This window comes from Corvus hawaiiensis, chromosome 2 (genome assembly GCF_020740725.1).
Source record: "Corvus hawaiiensis isolate bCorHaw1 chromosome 2, bCorHaw1.pri.cur, whole genome shotgun sequence".
Lineage (NCBI taxonomy): Eukaryota > Metazoa > Chordata > Aves > Passeriformes > Corvidae > Corvus > Corvus hawaiiensis.
Genome location: NC_063214.1, coordinates 32,803,141 through 32,819,787, shown reverse-complemented (window position 1 = coordinate 32,819,787; position 16,647 = coordinate 32,803,141). Strand labels below are relative to the sequence as shown.

Genomic DNA, 16,647 nt, shown 5'->3' with positions numbered 1-16,647 from the left:
TGAGGAGAAGCTGTATCACTTCTGTCAATCAATTCAGTACTTCTAAAAGATTCTGGCTTTTTAACTGGTCTTTGGAAATTTTAAAGGTTATCACTGACATTGTTAGAGAACATCTTAAATATACCCTTGGATTTTGGCTGATACCGTTAAATGAACAGTTGGAGAGTACCAGGACTTTTTTCCTTTGCTCTTTGTACTCAATCCACTTGGAGCAGTCTCCTTCAGTACTCTGGAAGAATCTGCTTGATTTAAGATTGAAGCTTGGATAGTTGCTGAATACTTCCCTTCCAGGGTCTGTTCTTAAACATTTATAAACCAGTATGATTTGAGAGAAAATTGTAGGTGTGTTCTTAAACACAAATAACAACACCTGAAGAAAAATGTCATTCATTGTTCAGATGGATAGATTAACTGGAGATATATAGACAACATAAACTCAAGTCAAAGGTATTTTGCCTTTTATCATACTTAAGCTTGTTCACTAGCAAGTTTTCAACTCATTATTGCCTCAGATGCAAAAAACTTATGCACTTGTCTATTTTGTTGTAAATGTTTCAGTAGGCTAAGAAATGCACTCCAAATTAGTTAACACCATGTATATCTCCTAACACCTTTCTCTAAATGAGAAAGGGAGAGAAAGCAGTTCTCAGTGATTAAACACAGTTGCAGTTAGATAACTGCTCCTAGAGTTGTAGCCAGCACAACTCTAAAAACTAATACAAATGGGGATACAAGTTCAGTTTTGCTGTCTTTCCTTCTTTGAGGTGAAGTATCTCATTTACTGAAAATAAAGGCTTTCCTTGTCTTTCAGGAAACTAATATCTTAGGATTTAAGGGTCCCAGAAAAATGTCCGTGATCATTCCAGGAATGAACATGAATCATAAGCGAATTCCAATCCGTCCACGAAATGTGAGTTATGAAGTTTGGTCATGTTTCAGATTGAAGGAAGAGGTCAAAACTTCCCTGTAGAGGCCTGGCTGTTACTGACAATCAGGGTTTTTAGTAGCCAGGGCTTTATCAAGTCTCCTGGAGAGTAAATACAGTGTAGCCTAAATGTGTTAATAATTTGTTCTTGCCTTTCACAGTGTTTGTATCCTTACGGGTCCTTTGGTCAGCCTAAATATTATTTACTGATCTCGATGTTGTTGCTGTTGGACATACAAGCCACCCTCATGGTGGGACCCTGTTGTGCTGAGGGTTGGATGAACACAGGACACGCTTCTCCCAGGAGCTTGCATTCTTAGCCAGGATGTGGATTGCAACAGATAGGTAATAGACAGATAAGGTACTGCTGGTGCAGTAGCAAGAGAATAGATACTTTTTTGATCAGAATGCTGTTGGCTTTTTTGTAGGAGTAGCAGAAAAGGAGGATTCTTGATGGGGAAGGAAGGATGAGGAGAAGGACTGAGTTTCATTGTGACTATTTAGTGAGGATTTCTCATATAAGGGGCGTTACAGCTAAAAGCTTACAGAACAGTATCTGAAGGTATGTTAAGGTGTGTGATGAAAATTGTTAGGTTCCCTTAATGTGGGTTTTATGTCTGGTGACAGAAGACCAAAAGAAAGAAGAGGCACCGACTGAAAGGTGTGGTCATATGAGTAGGACAAGAATGTATTTCCTGAGGTCAGAGACAAAAATCTTCAAGAATGGAAATTGAGTCATGAGAGCCCAGAAAAGAGATTTAATTCTTGTGAATGGTCAGAAAAATTGTATCTGGAAATGGTCATTTATTCATTGTCTTTCAGTTGGTGTTGCCATCTCCCCCATTAGTACAGTAATGGTCCTGTGGCCCTGCCTATACTTTTCTCCCCTAAATCTAATTTCACTTTGTTGGTGCCAGTTCTCAGGGTTTGGTTTACATCTTTAAAAAGTAAATAGAGATAAAGTTAAAAAATAACTAAACCGAACAGGAAGTTTTATTTAGGTTATCCTCAAAAATCCACTATGGTATCTTTGCACAATACTGAAGCACATACTATAGCCCTATCAGTCAGACCTCCACAACAGGTTGTTTTCTGAGCATTTTTTCCTGTTAGTAGCTTAAGCTTGGATACTCTTTCTTCAGAGTTTTAGCATATATGGTTTGGATTTTATTTGTTGCAGAACTTTTAAAATGAAATCATATGTCATGTTTCACTACAACCTGAATCTCCTTGTAATTCATTGTTTGTCAAATTTAATGTGCTGTTTTACTTCCTCTTTGTATCTTTTCTGTTTCCTTTCTCTCTGGTTTTCACACTGCATCACTCATTAGACCCAATAGGATGACATTTAACCTCACATCCTGCAGCAGCCTTTGGACTTTCTACTGAAGCACTTCAGGGCTTGGCATTGTGTAGTTAATTGTAGATTACTGTCTTTTATTTCAGAGTGTAGAATGTTAGAAATGGAAACTGGATGCAACAGGATCAGAGAAAGAGTATGAGACTCAGAAGGGATTCATGCCAGCAGGACAGCAATTATCTGTGGACTCTGAATTGCTCCCTTTCCTGTACACAGACTTCCTTCCCTATCACTCTTTTTACTTTATTGAGTGAAAAGGAATGCTTGGACTGGGAGTCTATGAAAGTATCTTCCTGGTACTTGCAGAAAGTATTCAGTAGGAGTGGGTTTAAGTGATGTCATTGTGTTTCATTAAACAGGGAATGACCTTTAAGTGACAGAGTGCACACATGAGAGAGGTGGTACTCAAAGGCAGAGCCATTCCAAATATGATAAATATATTTCTTTCTTCTGAACAGGAGCATGAGGGTCTGCTGTCAAAATGGCAAAACAAAAATTTAGAGAACCTTATTGAGTTGCACAACAAGGCTCCAGTCTGGAATGATGATACTCAATCCTATGTTTTGAACTTCCATGGGAGGGTCACTCAGGCCTCAGTGAAGAACTTCCAGATTGTCCATGACAATGACCGTAAGAGTCTGGTGGAGAGTGTGTGGGACTTACTCAAAAAGGGAGAACCTAATTTATTTCATGAGGGTTGGGAGGAATAGGACACTTTCCTAGAGGAGGGAAACTGGGTAAAGGAATTTAGCTCAGGATTACTGGGGACTTCTGAGTTGTCAGGAAATTATATAAGTCCTCCTTTTTTCTGGGGTGGATGCAGACGCTGCTGTCCATAACTGCTGCAATAGAGGGTGCAAATGAAAGCTTCCTGAAGTGAAAGGAAAAGTTTAATACAGCACCTTCAAGATACGAAGGAATGGTTTGAGCTTTGGTTCTGAGAAGAAAAGTAATCTCTAGAATAGCACAGTTACTCTAGAGGACAGATTCCAAGGCCATTCTGGTGGGAAAGGATGGATACACCAACCACATGTATTTGGGACTGCCAGATGTGTGGGGTTTTTGTTGTTGGGTTTTGTTTGGAGGTTTTTTTGTTGTTGTTGTTGTTGTTGTTTGTTTTTTTTCTTTTGCTTCACTGTGAAATTGTTCATCTCTGAATGTCTTTTCTCCCCAGCTGACTACATCGTGATGCAGTTTGGTCGTGTAGCAGAAGATGTGTTCACTCTGGACTATAATTACCCTCTCTGTGCTCTTCAGGCCTTTGCTATTGGACTCTCCAGCTTTGATAGTAAATTGGTCTGTGAATGAGGGACAACAGACTTGAAACATGGAACTCATTCCCACCCCTACATCTTGTAAGAGTTCCAGGTGTGGCAATGAAGAGGATATTGGAAGGGATATGGAGGACAGACTTCTGCAGGCTTGTAAGAAAACCAATTCCAACCTTCAGAGCATTGCGGGAGTTGACAGTGGACCACCTTGGGGGCAGCCTCTGTACAGATTGTGGAAGAACAAGCAATCTAGGTGATGTTTCTGTCATTGGTGTTGATTCTGCTTTTAGAATCCTTGTTTACAGATGCTGCATGAGAGTGGGCTAAGCCCACTAGTTGGAACTTCTTGCAGCTAGGATTAGAAAAATAATGGCTAAGTGTTAATTTACCTTGAAGATTCCACAAAGCCTGGGAGATGATGCTACTCAAGAGTTCCTAATCAGATTAATACAGAAAAAAAGAGAACAGCTGGAATTAGACATTGGCTCTCATACAACACTTTTACTCTGTGGAATGATTGTCTGCTAAGACTGATACTCCATTTCCCTTTCAGTATTCTAATTATTGTCTATCCCTTGACAGTCTTTTTACCAAATGAAGAACAATCAAATCTCAAACACTCCCTTTTCAGTTGGTGATATTATATGCATTGCTACTTCTGATACTTTTAACCATGTGAAAAATGAGATGGAAGAGATGATAGAAAATTACTAAATTTGGCAGAAGATAGTATTGTAACAATATACAGTACCACTTCTGAAAAGCAGTGCTCTGATTGAATCTAGACTGTAAACTGATCTGAAATAATTCTTAATTTCCCCATTGTTCATGAAATTTGCTATGTTTTTAGGTATAAGTTTGTGACCAATTTTATTTTTTTTAACATGAGATTATCTCAAGGCATGACATATTAAAGTAGATTTTATAGAAATAATTTTAACCTGACTGTAAGAAGGAGTTACCTCAAAAAGAGATTACAGGTATTTTCAAAGGCAAAGGTAAGTTTCATGTAATTGTACCGCGAGGCTTTGCAATGTCTCCTTCCAATGTTCCATTTTCATACTGGATGTACAGTGTGGAGACTGTGTCACAGCATGGAACACTTCTTGATTCATGTGGCCTTAACTCATCAGAGTGGATGGCAGCACAGTGTGACCTGGAGGCCTCAGTGCACACATCTTCTGTGTACTGAAGCAGAGAATGGTTACTGTCTTGCCTGCTTCTTGCCTATTACACATATTCACGATGGTCTTGGAAAAGTCTGTCCCTCTACTGAGACAAGAATTAGGTGTTCTCCAGCTTTGGATATTGTCCTTGTCAGCAGACTAACTCTGTTTCAAGCTGCAAAGAGCAGATATATTGCTTTTGGTCTCTGGAGTCTTTGCAGTGGTAGATATCACTTGCTCTTTCAAATTAACAAAACTTTGTCAAGACGTTTTCTGATACTGCCAGAAAGAATAATGATCATAATCATGTGTAAACGCTGTATGTAACTGTAAAATATGAACTGAGGCTGAGAAGTCTGGCTCTTGTATCTCTCAGATGACCATTTTTCAGTAACAACTGAGATATTTTCTTGAGATGATCGTCAGAAAAGCAGTCGGTGGAGAGAACTTGAATGCTGATGGATCTGTTTTGTGCCTTTGTGTACATCCTGCTCATCAGGCTGAGGATGAGACTTGGCAGTGTTTTCCAGCTGTGCTTTTCTGAAGTCTTGGTGGCTGATGGTTCTGCATTCCCTCTGCCCATCCAGAAAAGGAAGTCAGTTTGTGTACCTGTCTGATTATTTTTCTGACTAGGAATGTGTGATAGAAATTGCCTTACGTTATTTTGGGGTGGCCTGAAGGTAGAATGCTAACTTGTGATTCAAGATGATTTTCTGTGTGCTCAGAAGGCCACAGTAGCATCCCTTTACTTAATTAGGCTTGTCAGCAGTGGCTCTTCAAGCTATTTGTTGACATCAAATGATCCTGTCATGGCCTCTCAGTCAAATTATGCAGACAGAAGAACTGATTCAGTGGTCTTTATCAGATACTGTTTTACATTAATTGTATTTATAACTTTTATATCTAAATGAAAATAAACTAATTTATATATTGAAAAGTCTTTAATTCTAAATGGGTTTTTTTTATTATTTTGTTGTCACTTGTGGGTGTACTTTGTTCCTTCTCTATGATGTATACCTCAGTTTCTTCCTATCTTCTTGAATATCATGTCTTCTTACTCCCTCTTTTCCTTTGTAGTCTTGTTCCTTTCCTTAGTTCTCTTTCTTTGTGGTGTTAGGGTTTTTTTCGCATACATTTAGTAGTCTGGGACTAAATGTAAGGTTAGTCTCTCTAATACTCTCCCCCCCACCATTATCAGGTCTTACCCTATAGTTCTTGGTTTCTATTTGATTGTTTAAGCTGGTTCCATTTCTCTGTCCCGTGTTTTTAATGTTTTTCCCAGCATCCAGTTAGGACAGTTGAGATGGTTCTTACTGCATTTTCCTACCTTCCACCTGAACCCATTCAACTGTTGAAGTACATGAACATATTTTCCTGAATCAGGTACTGAAGTAATACAAGGCTAGGAAGAACATCAACTTGAAGTGGTTATATTTTCCTGTTTCCAGTGAGAGATGTATGAACATCAATAAGAGGAGATACAATGGATTTGATAATCAGAAACTGGCACAGCTCTCAACATGCAAGCCCATTCTTCAAGCACCTCTGTTTTTCCCACTATTTCCATCTAAGCCAAATTAGCCTTAAAAGGGAGAGAAAACTAAGAGAAACATGACTGGGCATTTGTTCTTAACACAGTAACACTAGTTGCATACATGAAAATGTAACATGCTTGAAATACCAGAGAGATCTTAAAGAAGCATATTAAATGGTTAAATTTGAGTCCTAAAGGCAGGCCTAGCAGATGGAAACGCCTTCTAGGCTGCTATAGGCTCTTTGGCTCACAAACAAAAGACAGTGAATGAGTTCTTGCTCTTTTAGGGCTGAGTCTCACTCTCATTGAGGTTTTGCTGCTGAATTTGGTAGCAGTAGGACAGGAGGTTTTGTAACTGTTAGCATAATTATTACATTATACTTCACTTAGTGTGCTCCTCTATTTGTTGATATTAACAGTTCTGTAAATCCCTCAGTTGACATTGAATTAGGTTTCCTGTTCCTGGTACAGGAGACAAGCAAAGCCTTCCTTGTGATTTACAAGCTGAGTTAAGAGTTTGTGTGTGGTCCTGTGAAATGGAACTATGGACAGATTCCTACTTTGGCAGAGTCAGGAATCTCATCTTCTCTGCCACAGGATCAAACTGTTGTACCTAGCTGCAGTTTGGAACTAGTTCAGAACTAAGAAAGTCCCTTAAGTAATCCTAGGGCCAAGAGATTTGGCCCAGGGTACAGTTATGAAGAAGAGTAGAAAAGCAACACTGGTGTCAGGCTCCCTTACTTACAGGGAAAACAGCCAGCTACCACTATGAGGTGGCAAGAATTGAAAGCCCTGCCAGGAAAGAAGGCAGAGATCCTGTACCTGTGTTAATTCTTGTATCTCTTGAACTGTACACTCTGTAGTTTCTGTCTTCTCATTGCATCCCTTAACGTGTTCTATATTGAATTATTGTTTCCTCACTGGCAGCTGAAGGTCACGTCTTTTGTTCCAAAATGGGAGAAAAATCCAGAAGCAAACTAACTTCACCAACATGCATTAAGGTAAAGCCTATGGTAACCATAACCTGCTCTGATAATTTAACATTCAATTTAGAGAATACATAAATGGGTGAATGTATTCCAGAGGCTGGAATTTTTGATCATTTAATTTGATTCAATTAACATCTCCATACAAGGCGACCCATTGCACTCTCTGCAACAAAACAGCTGAAAATTCTGGTGAAAACAATGGATTTTTTTTTAAAGCATAATTGAATTGAGCCCTTTATTTATTATAGGGAAAGTAATACTGATTTACTGTGGGGAAAAAAAAAGGCCTTATTTTAAAAGTTGCATAAGAAAATCATTGAGTACAAATAGGGTTGGGGAATTAAGTCTGATAAGTTTCCCCACCTCTCTCTGCTTTCTGTTCTAAGTAGAATAGTTTGGTTCTGCATTACCTCCAGTAAAAATTCCCAAACAACCCACCACTAAAAGACCTGTATACTCCTGAGTGAGTTTCCATCTGCAACTGACTGAAGTCCTGCAAACAATTTGTGTGATGATTCACAGGAAGGAATAGGTTTCAATCCCTTCTCTTTGAGCTGTGTGGATTTGGCAAGGAAACGGGAGCAAAACAGTATGTTAGTCACATAATTATGAGACCTGGCCTAGAATTCCCAGTGAATATATGTGATGAGAAGTGAACTACCTTTCATATACACAGGGGTTTTTATTAAATACATGTGGCTTAATAGAAACAGAGGCTAAATTAATTCATTACAAGGCTTTATATAACAAAAAAAACCACCATCCCCCCCCAAATCGTTTCACTGCATTTTGTAACAACATCTTATTTATATTGTATATACTCTCCATTCCTACAGTTGTATAAGAAAACCTTATTTTTATGAAATTGATGGGTTTTGTCATCTGGTTTCTGAGGCCTTAGGACACATTTAGGACCTGTTTCCAGGTCTCTGCAATTTTCTCTGCAATTTGAAAGAGTTAGGAACTTTTTTAGCTTTGGGTTCTTACAAAAACCCCTCAGTTTCTTCAATATACTGAAGTTTTAAAGAAACCCAGCCTTGTTTTAACTCTTTACAGGCAGTTACATGCACACCAAGCATCTGTGACAAAATCACCTGCTGGAGCCATGAAAAAGTTCGGTTTGCTGATGTATTTGCATTCCCAGAGCTGCTGTTAGGATGTAGTTACATTACAGGTTTCCTACTGCTCTTGTTTTGGGGATGTGGCTTTCCAACCCTAGTGCAACTCTCAGTCTCATATCAGCATTTTCTAGGGCAGCACAGCACGTTGACATTCCTGTATGAACGGACAGTAAAGGAGCAGCTTCGACGTGAGACAGAGAAAAGCCAGGGGCCGCCGCTTTGTGGGTCGGGGGATGGGTACTTTGCTGCCTGGGCTGCCCTCGGGAGAACCCTGCTGCCGTGCCGGGCTGGGGCCGTTTGTTTCGCAGTGGCTCCGCGGTGCTGGGTGGAAATCACGGCCCGTCTCTGAGGGGCTCCGCGGCCGCCGGGCCGCGCCTGGCGCGCAGGGGGAGCCCGGGAGCCGCGTCCCTGCCCGGGCGGCGCGGGGCGTCCCTCCCCGGGGCCGGAGCCCCTCACGGGCGCTTGGCCCATCGCCCCTGGGAAAGCACCAGGCAAGCGGCGGCGTTCCCGGGGCTCCGAGGCCAGCCCGTCCGGGCTACGCATTCCAACTTCTCCCGCGCCCCGGCGCCGTGCCTGCTCTCGATTCCTGAAGGCGGCGGCGTCCCGCCCGCTCCCAGCGCTACCGAGCCGCCCCCTTCCCCCGCTCCCGGCCGCCCGCCCGGAGCTTCCTTCCCCCACCCCCGCGGGCCCCTCTTCCGGCCATTGCCCGCGTTCCCTCCGCCCCGGTCACACACGGCCCCCGGCCGGGGATCGCCCGGCCCCGCTGGGTTTTGTTCCCAACTCCGCCTCGGCCCTTCTCCCGCTGCCCCCCGCCCCCCGCTAGTCCCCTCCCAGCCCCGTCCCAGCCCCTGCCTTAGCCGGCAGTCCCTCCCTCCCTCGGCCGCGTTCATTTCATACCAACTCTCATTCCTCGCATTCCTCACTTCCTCCTTTCAAACTCCAGGGGAAATAAAAACCCTCCCTTTTCCTCCCAAACTCCTGGCCGGCCGCCCCCCCCCCCCCCCCCCCCACGCCCCGCCGCCGCCCGGGCTCGCCGTCCCGCCGGCCGCGCCGCGCTCCTCAGGTGAGTGTGCGCTTTGTGCCTCCGCTCCCGCCGGCCCGGCTGCCCCCCCGCTCCCATCCCATTCCATTCCATCCCATTCCATTCCATCCCATCCCGGCCACCCGCCCGGCCCGGCATTGTTCGCCTCTCCCCGCCGCCGCGGGACCGGCAAGGGGGAGCCCCGCGGGCCCACCCCGGAGCCGCTCCTCGCCAACTTTTTCTTTCTCTGCGACTTGGCGGCGGCGACGATGCTGAGCGGGAGGCTGACCCGCCCGCTCCCCCTGTCCCAGCCCCCGCTCCCACCCCTGCGGGCTCGGGGGTGGGGATCGGGCGGGAGCGAGGGGCAGGCGCGCAGTTACAGCGCTCAGTGCTCTCTTGGCAGAAAGTCCTGGAGCTGAAGGAGGATTTGAAGCCGGTCCCCGCTGCCCCTGCGGAACAGCAGCCGCTCTTGCCTCGCTCAGGTCAGGACACGCTGTCCCACGGTGGCTTTGGCGCGGGGCGAAGGGGCGCGGGTGCCTGCGGGAGACGGGCTGGGAGGGAGGGTTCGGAGCCGCCCGTGGGCGACAGGCGAGGCACAGGCGTACAAAGGAAGCAATGGGAACATCCTCGGTGGAGGCTTCCCCCGCCGGGAAGGGGCTGCCGGCGCTGGCACTTGGGGAACTCGGTCGCTTGCCGCATCGGCTGGAAACTGCAGCGATAATGGGGAGGAGGGGGGGGGGGGAAGGGTTTCTGTACGGTTCGTAGAGATGTGCTTGGGGAGGGTGGAGAGGTGGAGCAGGACTTTCTGTAGTAAATTTTAATGTAAATTATAGAAGATGTTTTGGGGAAAATCATAACAATCATAAGGAAGCCTATCTGTGAGAAGGTATGTAGGTTGTTGTAGTGCGTTTACCGAAAGATGAGGAAATGTTTTCCTAGTTCAGTTATTCTGAAATTAAGAGTTGGGTTTTGGTGGCATGCCACAGGAAAGGATTAAAAAAACCCCAGACAAGCCAAACACACAAAAAACCAAACAAAAAGCTTTCCTGAGTAATCTTTTATCTTTTAAACGGAGATAATTCCGTTTAAACAATTTCTGGCATGGGATGCTGAAGATAAGGCTTTTTTGCAGAAGAGGGAAGAAGTGTAACTCAACAGGTTTTAAGAACTTCTGTATTTTATAGCGAACGATCACATATGTTAAAAAAAAAAACCGTAACAAAAACAAACAAAAACTCAGAACTAACCACAACTAATTACCAACTTTGTTTTTGTTTAACCTGGAGTTACTCTCATGTTACTTTCTAACCTTAAGAGTTGAGTTCTGCGATTCCTCTAGAAATAAACAACGCAAAATACTTTTCAAGTGCCGGGGGCTGAGTAGGAGGAAAGGAGATTTAGGGATTGGGTTTATTTTTCTCTTTTCCTGTTACTGGGAACAGGTCGGCTTCCCCAGGACCTGATTGTGGTGTCTGTGTGCAGAGTGAGAGAGCGTTCGTTCACCTGTCTGTCCATCTGTCTGGGTAGATGTGAGAGGTTTTATTGTTCTCCCGCAGAAGGAAGTGGGCAGCAGGACAGGGCAGAGAGTAATGGGGAGGAGCGAGAGGAACAGAACAAGGGGGAAGGCAGAGTGGGTATGTAGCAAGTGCTAGGGCTGGGCTGATGCTGCTGTACAGTCACCTGTGCAATTAAAGCCTTTTGGTTTCGAGAGCTTTTTCTCATGACAGAGAAGAGCCTGGGATCGTCTTAGAGTGAATACAGAGCGACTTCTTCATTAGGGCTGCTGCATGCTGAGGGACTGTGGTTTTCTCTGGAACTTGGGTTGGCAGAGTGAAGGGCAGCCAGTCACCTTTTCAGGGTTTTTTTGCAGTGGGTGCAGCCACATTTTCAGGTTTTCCTAAATCCCAGTGGGAATGGCTCCCTCAAACTAGTCTTAATCAATCTCTAAACTGGGCTATCAGCTCATTGTTTGTGTCCTCTTGGAGGTGATCCTGGAAGCAAATAAATGTGCGTGAGAATGGTTACCAGGATTTTTCCACTGTCTTGGATCCTGCCACTTCTTTTGGATTTTTAAATTATTGCTACCGATGGTTTTCAAGTATTTTAGGTTATTACTGTGATAAGCATTTTAATGATGCTATATTATAGAACACCTGTGGGAAAATGGTAGGAAAATAGTACTGCCAAGCTTTCAAGAGAAAAAGGGCTCCATGGCACCCTGTCTTGCTTGTGGTTTACATAAAATTACAGTTGCTGTTGTTTTTTTTACTCAGGTATTAGTTTTGCACAACACAAGTAGAGTAAGTAGTTTTGAGAGGGTTGCTGAAAAATAGTTTCCAAGAGATGCTGCTTTCATCTCTGTTTGGATGCTCATTCACAGCTTTCCTTCCTTGGTATTATGCGTCATTTTCTATATCTTTCAGCTCTTGGTTCCATCCCAGCGTAACCCAAGGGGTGGGTCCACAAAGACTTGAGGCTGGCACTGCTGTGGACCTGTCCCCAGAGCCTCAAAGTACCCATTTCCTTACTTGTCACATCTCTGTGCTTTGTCACTGGCAGGGACACTGGCACTGCTGTTCACTGCCCCGGGGCAGGGGGCTGATCCAGAGGAAAAGTAACACTAGCTTTTAGCAAGTTCGTTTTCAGCCACATCTGTTCTCCAGTCGAGTTAATCATACCGTCATGTGCCGGTGTGTCTGGAGAAAGGGGGTGCAGTGACTAGGAGGTGAAGGGTGGGGGAAGAATGGGGACATTTTCTTAATAACATTGCCATTTTTCTCCACCTTAGGTAGTTCCTTGGACCATGTCTACAATAGCTCCTGTGAGAGTGAAATGGTTTTCTGTTTTATCTGACCATGACTGTATCTGAAGAAAGTGAAAATTTAGTATTACCTTTTTGTAAAGATCTGTTGTACTTTCCCTATAGCTCATGTTTGTCTTTTGTTCATTTGTTTGGTTTGGGGTTTGGCTTGGTTTGGTTCTTCCCTCCCGTGTCCCCAAGCTATGTAGAAGTTTTCTTGGGCAAGTTTTTCATCACCCAATGTACATCAGGAAAGTTTTCTTACTCTACTGCAGCAGGTTTTGCCTTGCTGTGTATTTCTCTGAAATGACTGCTTATTATTTCTCTCTGCATTTGCACCTTCTACATTCTTACAAGCTACTAGTGAGGCTATACTAATAATATTTTTCAATTTTCTAGGTCTAATTATTGGAGGTTTTTTGTACTCTTCACTTTCTTCAGTTTATCTGTGGTTTTTTTGTCAGAATGAGATCCAATATTCCACGAGTTGGAGTGATTCATCTCTCTTCATTGCCTTGAAGTGATATCTGAGCCCAGGCAGATTAAAGTCACATTGGTCATTTTGCAGAAGCATTTGCTTTGCAGACAACTCTCTCATTTGTTCAGCATTGTCACTCTTGCCTGTCTTTAGCTCCTGCTTCTGGCAGGGCTTTTTCCTTGATTTTGTCTCTGGGTTTTCTTTGCATTACTTTTTCCACATAGTCCTATTTGTCTCCCTTGCTTCTTTCATTTTCTATTTTACACTAACACCCTTTGAGTTGTTTCCACCCACCGATGTTTGTAAACTTCATGCTGTATCACCTGCAAGTTTCATTAACGTTACCTTGAGTCAGTCTTAGATCTTTATTTAAGATGTCAAAGACAATTGGACTAGAAAAGATCCCTGCAGCAACCCAGTAGATGCCCTCTGTATCTGTTGGTTCTGTTTGTATCTCATCATATATCGTACCTGTATTATATATCACATATATCACTATGCATAGTTTTGAAGCCATTCGTTAATTTTTGAATAATATGATCAGTACTCTCCAATGCCAATCTGAAGTAATTTTTAGCTGTGATTTCTGTACAGAGTAACAAATGCTATTTTAAATCTAAACTTATTTCATTGTGCACTGTGTTCTTTTCATTCTCTACCTTCACAGCATTTCTGTCCTCCTTTGAGGAGCAATCAGGTTTATTAGGATTTACAGTAACGGATGCTGCTCTCTCTCCAACTTCTGCCAACAACCACGCTAAATAAATGCCAGCCTGTTCCTTTGTAGAGCCTTGTAAAAAAGCCATGAGTTGGCATGTGTGGAGCTCCTTACAAGATCTGAGACTAGATTATTAAAAAGAGTTCTTTAGGGTTAGGAGGTGGTGTTTTGAGTTCCTGGGGGTTTTTTGGGATGGGGGGAGGGTTTGGTAGGTTTTTGGTTTTATTGTTCCTGCCCCTTGGGTCCTCTTTTTTCTGGAGATGATGCAGTCACTCCCCTTTGTTTTTAACACCATATGAATTAGACGTTTTCCTGCTAGGGAGGGGCAGGTTTTCCAGTTCCTGGTGCTACTGGCTGAGTCACTGGCTCTGTTTTTCTGTTCTCTTGTAGGTTTATAATTACCTTGTTCTTACCTTCTTTAGAATGTGATTGCCAAAGGGTAGGTGTTTTACACTCCTGTATTTCTGAGTGCCAGTGGCTTTCAGAGCCTGGGTGCAAGCCTTTGAAACATCTGCTTTGCTATTGCCAGAGAAAATAAATCAGCATAGCCCTCAAAGTGCCTCCCTTCCAACAGTATGGTAGCCACTAATGACAGATGTCCAGGCATAGTGTAATCTCTTGTAACCTGGAATGCTTTAACTAAGGAGGAAATGTCAGGAGAACACAGAGCAGGTGTGTACTGAAATGGAAAGGGACGATTTGCTGATGTGTCTTAAGTTCATTTTACCTGATCATACATTGCCACAGCTCATTGAAATAAAGCTCATTGGTACCAGACTAGCAGGACTTAAGCAGGTCTTTTGGTTTGAAAAGCTAGTCAGCTTAGGGGGGAAAAAAAAGGTGTAAAAGAGAGGTTTGTGTAAGAAGATTATATCCAAGCACTCTCACTGCTCTTTGAATTATCTTTATAAAAATAAAATAATAAAATTCTATTTATTTCTCTGCCCCTACTTGTTTGTGAAGGATCTATGTGATCAGAAGAAAATAACTGTGCAGGTGAAACATGTAAATCTCTGCTTTTCTCCACCCAGTATGTGAACTGAAAAATAGAGTAGCAGCATCTTTTTGCAGTGCTTTTGGTCTTAGGTTTTATTTGTAAGAACATGCTTTAAAAACTGGAGTAGTAGAGTCTGTGGTTGGCTGTGTCCCTTTAAGAATCTAGTTTTGCTTGGCTAGCTGCCCTTGTTCTCCTGTAGATTAATCCAGCAGAAGGTATATAACCTGTTGACCTTCCTGGCAAGAAGGGTCTGGAAGGGCAAAGAGATAAATCAAAAGGTTCATGCTTTCCTGTAATATGTGGGGACAAGTTTGTTTTTCAGATTTTGACATTTCTTTTCTTTTTTTTTTTTTTTTTACTGATTCCAGTTTGAGGTTTGGGGTTGTAATTACAGATTCTCATGATTTTCATTTGGTTTCTATGAAATCGTTCTGTGTTCAGCAGGTTGGAGATGGCGGCATGTTTATGCCACATTTAGAGAGAGGAAAGAGTTTGAACTCAAAATTACACTGGTCTGAGTTGAGGGTGGCTTTACTGTCTCGTATCAAACTGGTAGGAGCATTGGAATCTGGTAAAAATGTCTGGTGTGTCCTTGCTAGGAAATTTCAGACTGTTCTTCAGAAAGGTTGACTTTCGCTAGTGTCAGCCTTAAGAACTGAGCGTGTAAGCAGTAAATGTTGACCTGCTGCATGATCCAGATGGGTGTGTACTCCAAACCTGAGCTGGGGTGGTGCCTGAATACCCCAGGAGAGTGCAGCTGGGTTGGTAGCCATAAGGAGGGTTCATTTATGTGATGCAGGTGTTTAATCATGCTTCTTCTTTACTTAGGTATTGCATTATGACAAGCATCAAACCCCTTTAAGCTCATGCTAGACTACTACTAAAATCAAAGCACATGTGTAATTGGTTGACTGAAGGTGGAAAAGTGAAAAGAGCACTGAGCATTTGTCCCGTTTTATATACCTGTTCTGGCTGTTTGTGATTTGCATTTGTCTTGAGCCTTTAGTAGAGGGCTTAGCCCTGACCAGACAGGTCATGCCCGCAACACAGACCACCTGCAAGCACAACAGAAAGGGAAATTTGACTGCATTCATGGGTTGTGTGATCGCTGTCTGTCTATTCTCTTTTAAGTCTCTTAGCCCAGGTTCAGCTATTTCTTTTCTTGGAGACTGACTCTAGTTTTGGAGCTAAACATTTCACTGCTTTGGATGAGATTTGCAAACATCTGTCTCCTGTCTGAGTTCATGTGCAATTCTGCCATTAGTGTCATGGGAAGCTAAGGATGTCCAAATTGTGAGGCTTTGCTGGAACATCTATCTTTGAGTCCTAGACAAGAGCTTGAAAGATGTCATGAGCAGGAGGCAGGATTAGGAAACAGGAATTTGATTTTGATATCATAAAGTGGGCATTATGGGTCTCAGCTTAGTGTTACTTGTCAGCAAATACTCAAAAGATACTCTATTTCCAGACAATGTTAAACATGAGCCCCTCTGAAGTTACCACTTGCAATTGCAAATCACTTTTAAAGTTAACCTTTTCTTGTCTTTTTTAACCCTATTCTGATTTTGCCATTGGGTGGTTCAGTTACATCTTTGTGCTATACATTTTTCCATAGGTAAAATGGGGGCTTTTGAGCCTGATGGTGAGATTTTCAGGACAACTGAATTTCAGTGGAATTAGGAGCAAGGAGGTTTTTTTAAGGTTGCTACTGAAGGTTCCCTATCCTTAAATAATTAAGTGAATAATATTCTTTGGGAAAATGCTTGGCTTGATTTATTTCTGTCTCTAGCTTGGTTTGGTAATTCCCAAGTAATTTTAGTCAGTCAATATCTACACTTGTCTGTAAAATGGGACAGTTACAATTTTCCTGTGTTAGCTGACACTACCAATGCTTCTGCGATAGAAAAGGGACGTGATTATCTGACTTCCTCCTGGTTCTTACTTTCTAACCAGCTCCATGGAGAATGACTCCTGGTGACTGCTGCTGCTAGCACGAGGGTGACGAACCATTTTCACCCTGCCACAACCTTCATCTGTTGGGGAAGCTGTGAAACACATGCCACATGTCTTGGAAAGTCAGGGAGAATGGGAGCTCTGGGAACAGTTCCCACATGGGAGATAACAGTGACTCCCCAGGAATTCCACTGTTCCTTTGAGAGCTGGGGCCAGCCCAGTGCGTGGCTCAATCCCAGCACAACCTGGCAGTGTCAATCTCTGCTGCCCTTGCTGGCTCGTTTTTCTTTCCCAGCTGAGACATAAATCACCCA

General features: G+C 43.1%; 2 protein-coding genes across 2 annotated transcripts in view; both read left to right on the top strand.

Moving 5' to 3' along the window:
• Positions 1-5,662, top strand: part of TULP3 (TUB like protein 3) — a 32,419-nt gene extending 26,757 nt beyond the window's left edge. Inside the window, exons 9-11 of the mRNA XM_048294760.1 lie at positions 812-910; positions 2,744-2,915; positions 3,460-5,662. Of these exons, the coding sequence (XP_048150717.1) occupies positions 812-910; positions 2,744-2,915; positions 3,460-3,593 (405 nt within the window). The 3' untranslated portion in view covers positions 3,594-5,662. The remainder of the gene's footprint in view (positions 1-811; positions 911-2,743; positions 2,916-3,459) is intronic.
• A 4,051-nt stretch (positions 5,663-9,713) lies between these two features.
• TEAD4 (TEA domain transcription factor 4) overlaps positions 9,714-16,647 on the top strand; it is a 51,096-nt gene continuing 44,162 nt past the window's right edge. The window contains exon 1 of the mRNA XM_048295161.1: positions 9,714-9,869. The gene's annotated coding sequence lies outside the window, so the exon portion shown is untranslated. The remainder of the gene's footprint in view (positions 9,870-16,647) is intronic.